The sequence below is a fragment of the Microcebus murinus genome, chromosome 20 (genome assembly GCF_040939455.1).
Source record: "Microcebus murinus isolate Inina chromosome 20, M.murinus_Inina_mat1.0, whole genome shotgun sequence".
Classification (NCBI taxonomy): Eukaryota; Metazoa; Chordata; class Mammalia; order Primates; family Cheirogaleidae; genus Microcebus; species Microcebus murinus.
Window position 1 is genome coordinate 38047588 of NC_134123.1, and position 9732 is coordinate 38057319.

Sequence of the window (9732 nt, forward strand, 5' to 3'; positions counted from 1 at the left end):
TATATAGAAAAAATGAGCCGGGCGTGGTGGCGCATGCCTGGAGTCCCAGCTACTCGGGAGGGAGGCCGAGGCGGGAGGATCGCTCGAGGCCAAGAGTTGGAGGCTGCTGTGAGCGAGGCTGACGCCCCGGCACTCCAGCCCGGGCGACCGAGCGAGACTCTGCCTCCAACAAAAAAATAAATAAAAATACTGACATGGCGGATTCTTTGGGGCCACAGCCGTGGAGGGGGCGGAGGCCGGGCCTCGCTCTCTGCAGGGAGGTCTGCTCCGGGCCTCACCCGCCGTTCCTTTCAGCTGCGCCCTGAGCAACGTGAAGAAGGTGTCCCTGGAGCTGGGCGGGAAGTCGCCCCTCATCATCTTTGCGGACTGCGACCTCAACAAGGCCGTGCAGATGGTCAGGGCCGGGTGGGGAGGACGGGGCAGCGGGACAGCGGGGACAGGCCGGGTGGGGAGGGCCAGGGAGAGCGGGGCAGGGGACCCTCTCCAACTCCACAAAGCCTCGGTGAGGCCGGGCACGGGGGCCCACGCCTGTCGTCCCAGCAACTCGGGAGGGAGGCTGAGGCAGGAGGGTCGCTCGAGGTCAGGAGGTTGAGGCCAGCCTCTGAGCAAGAGCGAGAATGCCCATCTCTACTAAAAAAAATATAGAAAGAAATGAGACAGACAACTAAAAATATATAGGAAAAAAAAAAAAAAGAGCCGGGCGTGGTGGGTTGAGCCTGTAATCCCAGTTACCAGGGAGGAGGCCGAGGCAGGAGGATCGCTTAAGGTCAGGAGGTCGAGGCCAGCCTGAGCAAGAGGGAGACTCTGTCTCTATTAAAAAAATGAAAAGAAATGAGCAGGACAACTAACAATATATAGAGAAAAATGAGCCGGGCGTGGTGGCGCAGCTACTCGGCCTGTCGTCCCAGCTACTCAGGAGGGAGGCTGAGGCAGGAGGATCGCTGGAGGTCAGGAGTTGGAGGCTGCTGTGAGTGAGGCTGATGCCACGGCGCTCACTCTAGCCCGGGCGACAGAGCGAGACTCTCTCTCTCAAAAAAAAAGAGAAAACATCAATGGTAGACTGAGTTGTGTGAAAAAAATTAAATAAAAAAGAAGACAAAAATAATAAATAAAAATTTTAAAAAAGACATAAAAGAATAAAAAAGTAAAAAGACAAAGAAGAAAAAAATAAAAAAGACAAAAAAATAAAGAATTAAAAAATAAAAAAGACAAAAAGCATAAAAAATAAAGAGAAAATAGAAAGAATAAAACAATAAAAAGAAAGAAAAAAATAGAGACAAAAAATAGAATAAAAAAATAAACAGACAAAAAAGAATAAAAAGAATAAAAAGACAAAGAATAAAAAAATAAAAGGACTAAAAAAAGAATAAGAAAAATAAAACGACAAAAAAAGAATAAAAAAATAAAGAGACAAAAAATAAAGAATAAAAAAATAAAAAAGACAAAAAAGTATAAAAAATAAAGAGACAAAAAAAGAATAAAAATATAAAAGGACAGAAGGAAAGAATAAGAAAAATAAAAAGACAAAGGCTTAAAAAATAAAAAGACAAAAAAGCATAAAAAATAGACAACAGAAAGAATAAAAAAATAAACAAAAAAGAATAAAAAAATAAAAAGACAAAAAAAGAATAAAAAATAGAAAAACAAAAAAAAAAGAAGAAGAAGAAGAAAAGAAAAGCATAATGAAAACCAAAGACGACAGGAAGGTGGGTCTCCCCGGCCGCCCCGCGAGGCTGCGGTACTCAGCGAGGTCTCCGAGCTCCGCAGTGCAGAAAGCAGCCTCCGGCCTCACCAGGTGCCGGCCTCCCATCTCAGCCTCCCCACTTCCCACGCTTTCAGGCTCGGTCTCTCCCTGGAGGGGCCGAGGGTCTTCGCGCCGGCGAGGCGAGGCCCAGGGAGGGGTCCCCGGGCGCTCTTCCTTTTGCCCCCCGCGCAGGGGCGCCCAGGGCCTCGGGGAGGTGGAGGCCCGAGAAGGAGCGGTGACCGGTCTCCTCTCCCGGCCTCCGCAGGGCATGAGCTCCGTGTTCTTCAACAAAGGCGAGAACTGCATCGCGGCCGGCCGGCTCTTCGTGGAGGACGCCATCCACGACGAGTTTGTGCGGCGGGTGGTGAGTCCGCCCCAGCGCCGGGGAGGAGGCCGGGGAGGCCGGGCGGGAGACACTGAGGTCGGGGAGGCCGGGCTGGGGACACTGGAGGCCGGGGAGGCCGGGCGGGAGACACTGGAGGCCGGGGAGGCCGGGCGGGAGACAGTGGAGGCTGGGGAGGCCGGGCGGGAGACACTGGAGGCCGGGGGGAGACACTGGAGGCCGCGGAGGCCAGGTGGGAGACACTGGAGGCCGGGGAGGCTGGGCGGGAGACACTGGAGGCCGTGGAGGCCAGGTGGAGGACACTGGAGGCCGGGGAGGCTGGGCGGGAGACACTGGAGGCCGTGGAGGCCAGGTGGAGGACACTGGAGGCCGGGGAGGCTGGGTGGGAGACACTGGAGGCCAGGGAGGCCAGGCCTGGGACACTGGAGGCCGTGGAGGCCGGGCTGGGTCAGGTGAGGCCGGGTCTCCAAGGGGAGCTCGAGCGATCCTCCTGCCTCAGCCTCCCGAGTAGCTGTCCTGGGTCTTCACTGGTTTTTATGTACTTATTTCTTTATTATTTATTTTTAATAATTTTTAAATAAATTTTATTTTAAATTTAAATTAAAGAAATATGTAAATTTTTAAAAATTTATATATTTTTTAAAATTTTCCTTTCTTATCTTGAAAGACTTCTGAAGCAGAAACCGGCTTTTTTTTTGTTTTTTTTTTGTTTTTGAGACAGAGTCTCGCTCTGTTACCCGGGCTACAGTGCCGTGGCGTCAGCCTCACTCACAGCGGCCTCCGACTCCTGGCCTCGAGCGATCCTCCCGCCTCGGCCTCCCTCCCGAGTAGCTGGGACTCCAGGCATGCGCCCCCACGCCCGGCTCGTTTTTTCTCTCTATATTTTTAGGTGTCCAATTAATTTCTTTCTCCTTTCAGTAGACACGGGGTCTCGCTCTTGCTCAGGCTGGCCTCCACCTCCTGACCTGGAGCGATCCTCCCGCCTCGGCCTCCCAGAGTGCGAATCCGTCTCCTTCTGCAACACCCTCCTCGCTCTCCAGACCCCGGCCCCCGGCCCCAGCGGCTCGCGACTCTGTTTCCCCTTTAGAACCTTCTAGAACCGGCCTCCCCCGTCCAGCCCCAGAGCTCGTGGACGAGACTGGCCGCTCGTCCTCTGTCCCGCCCCCCGGCGACCACACGCACACGGGTCGTCCTGCGGACTCTGCGCTGCGTAACCATGGCGCCCGTTGCTAGGGGCCGGTCGTCAAGGCCGGGCTTTGACGGCTCAGATGCTCAGGCGTCCCGCTAAGGGCTGGTTCTCGGGGGACCCCGGTGGAACTGGGGGGCCGCGGCGGGCGGGAACGTCGCACACGTGTCCGACCGCCCCGCGCCGCCCCCGGGCCGGGCTTCCCGCAGGTGGAGGAAGTGAGGAAGATGAAGATCGGGGACCCCCTGGACCGGGCCACCACGCACGGCCCGCAGAACCACCAGGCCCACTTGGAGAAGCTCCTGGAGTACTGCCGCCGCGGCGTGCGGGAGGGGGCCACCCTGGTGTGCGGCGGGAACCAGGTCCCCAGGCCAGGTCAGTGGGGAAACTGAGGCAGCGGGGTCTCCCGCCCGGCAGTCGCGGCGGCCGGGGACCCGCAGGGGTGCGGGGTTCGGGACCGCAGGGGGGACGGGGACTGGGGATCTGGACACCTGGATTGTCCTGGACTTCGATTTTCCGTGGGCGTCACCCCGGCCTCCAAACTGTCTCCTCCTTCGTCCTGGGTTCCCGGGAGGCCGGAGGCCAAGGGGGGAGGATCGCTCCAGGTCAGGAGTTGGAGGCCAGCCTGAGCAAGAGCGAGACCCCGTCTCTACTAAAAGAAAAATAGAAAGAAATGAGCTGGACAACTAAAAACATATAGAAAAAATTAGCCGGGCGTGGTGCTGCGTGCTTGTAATCCTAGCAGTCTGGGAGGCCGAGGCGGGAGGATCGCTCGAGGTCAGGAGTCCGAGGCCAGCCTGAGCAAGAGCGAGACCCCGTCTCTGTTAAAAAAAAAAAAAAAAAAAAAACACAAAGAAATGAGCTGGAAAACTAAAAACGTATAGAAAAAAAATGAGCCGGGCGTGGAGGCGCGTGCCTGTCGTCCCAGCGACTCGGGAGGGAGGCTGAGGCAGGAGGCTCGGTTGAGGCCCGAGTTGGAGGCTGCTGTGAGCGAGGCTGACGCCACGGCGCTCACTCCAGCCCGGGCGCCAGAGCGAGACTCTGTCCCTAAATAATAATAATAACAACAATAATCGTAATGATGATAATTTAAAAAGAAGGGCAGTGAGATTCCGGGACCAGGGAAGCCGCCGTCTGGAACGAGGCTGACCCTCCCGGGCTGTGGGCGGGCAGTGGAGGCTGGCCCCGTGGAGGCCGGCGTGCCACGGGCCTCGTGTCCCCCGCAGGATTCTTCTTCGAGCCCACGGTGTTCACGGACGTGGAGGACCACATGTTCATCGCCAAGGAGGAGTCCTTCGGGCCCATCATGATCATCTCGCGCTTTGCCGACGGGTAGGGACTCCTGCCTGGTGCTCCCGGGGGCCGGGTCCCTTCCCGAGATTCCCCGGGTCCCCGGGCGGCCAGGACGGGGTGTGTTTGTGTCCGGGCACGGCAGAGGCTCGCGCCTGTCGTCCCAGCTCTCTGGGAGGCTGAGGAGGGAGGATCGCTAGAGGCCAGGAGTTGGAGGCCAGCCTGAGCAAGAGCGAGACCCCGTCTCTACTAAAAAAATAGAAAGAAAAGAGCTGGACAACTAAAAATATTTAGAAAAAAATAATGAGCCGGGCGTGGAGGCGCATGCCTGTCGTCCTAGCTACTCGGGAGGGAGGCCGAGGCGGGAGGCTCGCTCGAGGTCAGGAGTTGGAGGCCAGCCTGAGCAAGAGCGAGACCCCGTGTTTACTAAAAATAGAAAGAAATTAATTGGCGAAGTAAAAATATATAGTAAGAAAATTAGCCGGGCGTGGTGGCTCAAGCCTGTAGTACCGGCTACTCGGGAGGCTGAGGAGGGAGGCTCACTCGAGGTCAGGAGTTGGAGGCCAGCCTGAGCAAGAGCGAGGCCCCATCTCTACTGAAAAAAAAGAAAAAAAAATAGAAAGAAAAGAGCTGGACAACTAAAAATATTTAGAAAAAAATAGTGAGCCGGGCGTGGTGGCGCGTGCCTGTAGTCCCAGCTACTCAGGAGGGAGGCCGAGGCGGGAGGATCGCTCAAGGTCACGAGTTCAAGGCCAGCCTGAGCAAGAGCGAGACCCCGTCTCTACTAAAAAACAAAAATAGAAAGAAATTAATTGGACAAGTAAAAATATATACAAAAAAAAATTAGCCGGGCATGGTAGCTCACGCCTGTAAGTCTAGGACTATGGGAGGCCGAGGCGGGAGGATCGCTCGAGGCCAGGAGTTTGAGGCCAGCCTGAGCAAGAGCGAGACCCCGTCTCTACTATAAACAGAAAGAAAATCAGCCAAACAAGTAAAAAACAGAAAAAAAACGAGCCGGGCGTGGTGGCGCGTGCCTGTTGCCCCAGCTACTCTGGAGGCGGAGGCCGAGGCGGGAGGCTGGCTTAGAGGCCAGGAGTTAGTCGGAGGCCGCTGTGAGCGAGGCTGACTCTAGCCCGGGCGCCGAGGGAGACTGAGTCAGACAAACCAAACAGGGGGCTCTTTCTCCCCGGGCCCCCCCCCCCGTACGGGGCCCGGCGGGGCTCAGGGTGTCGTCTCCCCGCAGGGACGTGGAGGCCGTGCTGGCGCGGGCCAACGCCACCGAGTTCGGGCTGGCCTCGGGCGTCTGCACGCGCGACCTGAGCAAGGCGCTGCACGCGAGCGACAGGCTGGAGGCGGGGACCGTGTTCGTCAACACCTACAACAAGACGGACGTGGCCGCGCCCTTCGGCGGCTTCAAGCAGTCCGGCTTCGGCAAGGACCTGGGTGAGGCCCGGCGGAGGCCGCCGCGGCGCCCGGCAAACGCCCGGGGTGGCTTTCCTGCTCCTGAGACAGAGGCTCGCGCCTCGCCCGGGCCGGACAGAGCGAGCGCCGTGGCGTCAGCCTCGCTCACGGCGGCCTCCTGCTCCTGGCCTCGAGCGAGCCTCCCGCCTCGGCCTCCCTCCCTCCCGAGGAGCTGGGGCGACAGGCACGCGCCTCCACGCCCGGCTCCTTTTGTTTTTTTTCTGTATGTTTCCAGTTGGCCGATTAATTTCTTTGTATTTTTTTCAGTAGAGACGGGGCCTCGCTCCTGCGCAGGCTGGTTTCGAACTCCTGACCTCGAGCGAGCCTCCCTTCCTGGCCTCCCTGAGTGCAAAAACAGATGTTGCTTTTTTTTTTTTTTTTTTTTTGAGATAGAGTCTGGCTCTGTCAACTGGGCCGGAGTGAGCGCCGTGGCGTCAGCCTCGCTCATAGCGGCCTCCAGCTCCTGGCCTCGAGCGAGCCTCCTGCCTCGGCCTCCCTCCCGAGTAGCTGGGACGACAGGCATGCGCCTCCACGCCCGGCTCATTTTTTTTTCTATATATTTTTAGTTGGCCAATTAATTTGTTTCTATTTTTTTAGTAGAGACGGGGTCTTGCTCTTGCTCAGGCTGGTTTTGAACTCCTGACCTCGAGCGAGCCTCCTGCCTCGGCCTCCCTCCCGAGTAGCTGGGATGACAGGCGTCAGCCACTGTGCCCAGCTAATTTTTTCTATATATATTTCTATTTTTTTATTAGAGACGGGGTCTCGCTCTTGCTCAGAGCTGGCCTCTAACTCCTGACCTCGAGCGAGCCTCCCACCTCAGCCTCCCTCCTGAGTAGTTGGGACTCCAGGCATGCGCCACCACGTCCGGCTCATTTTTTTTTTCTATATATTTTTACTTCGCCAATTAATTTCTTTCTATTTTTAGTAAAAACAGGGACTCGCTCTTGCTCGGGCAGGCCTCGAACTTCTGACTTTGCATGATCCTCCACTCTCGGCCTCCAAAATAGCTGGGACTACAGGCATGCACCACCTCACCCGGCTAATTTTTTTTATATATATTTTTACTTGGCCAATTAATTTCTTTCTATTTTTAGTAGAGACGGGGTCTCGCTCTTGCTCAGGCTGGCCTCCACCTCCTGACCTCCATAGCGATCCTCCCGCCTCGGCCTCCCAGAGTGCCGGGATGACAGGCGTGGGCCTCCGGGCCCGGCCCGCAGACATCAGTTAAAGCCACCCGAGGTTCCAGGCCCCGTCCGGCTGGGTGCTGGGGTCGGGCACTGAACAAGACGCCCTCATGTCCAGGGTAGAGGCCAGGCGTAGAGTCCGGGAGCAAGGTGGCCACAGACGGGGAGGAGGGTTCCCGGGGGTCGAGGTGTCCCCCGTGGGGACGGGAGGGTCCCCACAGAGCGGCAGGTGGTCCCCAGGGCCCCACGTCCCGTCTGGGAGCTGCAGAGAGGCAGGCGTGGGGGTGTGGAGGCCGAGGAGGGAGGACAGGCAGGGGCGAGGTCTCAGGGTTCTGGAGGCCACGGTTCCATCCTCAGGCTTCGGGGGAGCAATGGGGGCCGTGGAGGCTGTGAGGTCACCGGAGGTCATCGCTGAGCTGGCCTCAGCCCAGGCAGGGCCAGCCACGCCCTCAGCCTCCTCTCTGGGCCTCCGTCCTGGCCTCCACTGTGGGAATCCGGAAGGCTGCGGCCACGGGACTCTCCCCTGTGTCCCCCAGCTCCCTGCCCCGTCCGGTTCCCTCGTCCTGGACACAGAGGACCGGCGGGCGGTCCCCGGGGCGGGCCACCACCGAGCCTCCCAGACCGTCCTCCTTTGGAGGATCGGAGGCCGGCCTCCAGGCTGGAACATGCCGGTCAGAACTGGGGCTGGGGTCCCTCCCGGGAGGTGGCTTGACGTGGAGTCCCCGGGGGTCAGCAGCGGGGACAGAAGACGGGGGACCGAGGGGGAGGGGGCGTCTGGGTCCGTCCAGGCCTCCCCCAGCCCCCGGGTTGAGACAATGCAGTGAGGCCGGGCGCGGAGGCTCACGCCTGTCATCGAGGCTCTCTGGGAGGCCGAGGTGGGAGGATCGCTGGAGGTCAGGAGTTGGAGGCCAGCCTGAGCAAGAGCGAGACCCCGTCTCTACTAAAAGAAAAATAGAAAGAAACGAGTTGGACAACTAAAAATATATAGAAAAAAGAAAAACGAGCCGGGCGTGGTGGCGCATGCCTGTGGTCCCAGCTACTCGGGAGGGAGGCTGAGGCAGGAGGCTCGCTGGAGGTCAGGAGTTGGAGGCTGCTGTGAGCGAGGCTGACGCCACGGCACTCACTCTAGCCTGGGTGACAGAGCGAGACTCCGTCTCCTAAAAAAAAAAAAGAGAGAGAGAAAAAAAAGAGAAACAAAAAAACCAAACAAACAAAAAAACCCAGAGGGAAAAAAATAAGAAGAAAAAAAAGAGAAAAAATAAGAGACAAGCAAGGCAGGGAGAGCTGCGGAAGGTCCTAGAATGTTTCCACAGAATGTCCCAGAACGTCTCTGCGGAAGGTTCTAGAACGTTCCTATGGAAGGTCCTAGAACGTTTCTGCAGAAGGTCCCAGAATGTTCCCTTGGAAGGTTCTAGAATGTTTCTGCGGAAGGTCCCAGAAAGTTTTGGCGGAAGGTCCCAGAACGATTCTGCGTGGAAGGTCCTAGGACGTTTCTGAGGAAGCTTCTAGAACGTTTCTGCAGAAGGTCCTAGAACATTCCCACGGAAGGTTCCAGGACGTTCCTACGGAATGTTCTAGAACATTTCTGCAGAAGGTCCTAGAACATTCCCACGGAAAGTCCCAGAACGTTCCTGCGGAAGGAAGGTTCTAGAACATCTCTGCAGAAGGTTCTAGAAAGTTCCCTCGGAAGGCCCTAGAACGAGCCCTGCCCCCGCTGGGCTCTGCCTTCCGGGGAGTGCCGCCCCTCCCGCCAGCTCCCCCCGGAGCTGCCTGCGTGTTACATGCTCGGCCTCCGCTCCTCCGTGGGCCTCCGCTCCCCGACTGTGAATTTGGGGCGATGACGGGCAGGGACACCCCCAAACCCGGCGGGCCTGGGGGTGTGGCGGGAGAGCGCGGGGGCCGGGCGGGGGGCGGCGGCGGGCGGGGGCCGGGGACACAGTGACGCCCCGTCCCAACCGGCCGCTGTCTTGCAGGGGAGGCCGCGCTCAGCGAGTACCTGCGCGTGAAGACGGTGACGTTCGAGTACTGAAGCGAGGCCGGCTCGGCCTCCACCTCCCGGTCCCCGGCGAGGCCGTCACCCCCCGGCCTGCCGCTGGCGTGGCGACAAGAGCCCGCCCACCAGCCTGTACCCCGACTTTGTCCCATGGCAGGGTGACTCCCGGGAGAATAAAGGCTCTGGGTAGAGGCCGCCTGAGCCTCCATGTCTCCCCGCCGTGCACTGGGTGCTCCTGGGGGGGTCCCCCCTGTCGTCGCCACTTGGGGTCCCGGGGGTGGCCCTACCGTACCCCCAGCCCGGGGGAGGCGGGGAGACGACGGGGGGAAGAAGGTGGAGGCTGACTCAGGCCCCCTCCCCGAAAAGCAGGTGTTGAGGCTGGGCGTGGAGGCTCACGCCTGTCGTCCCAGCAGTCCGGGAGGCCGAGGGTGGAGGATCGCTCGATCGGGGTCAGGAATTCGAGGCCAGCCTGAGCAGGAGTCAAGAGACCCCCGTCTCTGCTAAAAGTAGAAAGAAATTAATTGGAGGACT

The 9732-nt window shown here is 58.2% G+C and overlaps 1 protein-coding gene across 1 annotated transcript in view; it reads left to right on the plus strand.

Annotated features, from left to right (window-relative positions):
- The window catches only part of ALDH1L1 (aldehyde dehydrogenase 1 family member L1), a 74959-nt gene extending 65564 nt beyond the window's left edge, over nucleotides 1–9395 (plus strand). Inside the window, exons 18-23 of the mRNA XM_075995954.1 lie at nucleotides 295–394; nucleotides 2010–2108; nucleotides 3483–3648; nucleotides 4500–4605; nucleotides 5807–6006; nucleotides 9182–9395. Coding sequence (XP_075852069.1) covers nucleotides 295–394; nucleotides 2010–2108; nucleotides 3483–3648; nucleotides 4500–4605; nucleotides 5807–6006; nucleotides 9182–9237 — 727 coding nt within the window. The 3' untranslated portion in view covers nucleotides 9238–9395. The remainder of the gene's footprint in view (nucleotides 1–294; nucleotides 395–2009; nucleotides 2109–3482; nucleotides 3649–4499; nucleotides 4606–5806; nucleotides 6007–9181) is intronic.
- The last annotated feature ends 337 nt before the right edge of the window (nucleotides 9396–9732 follow it).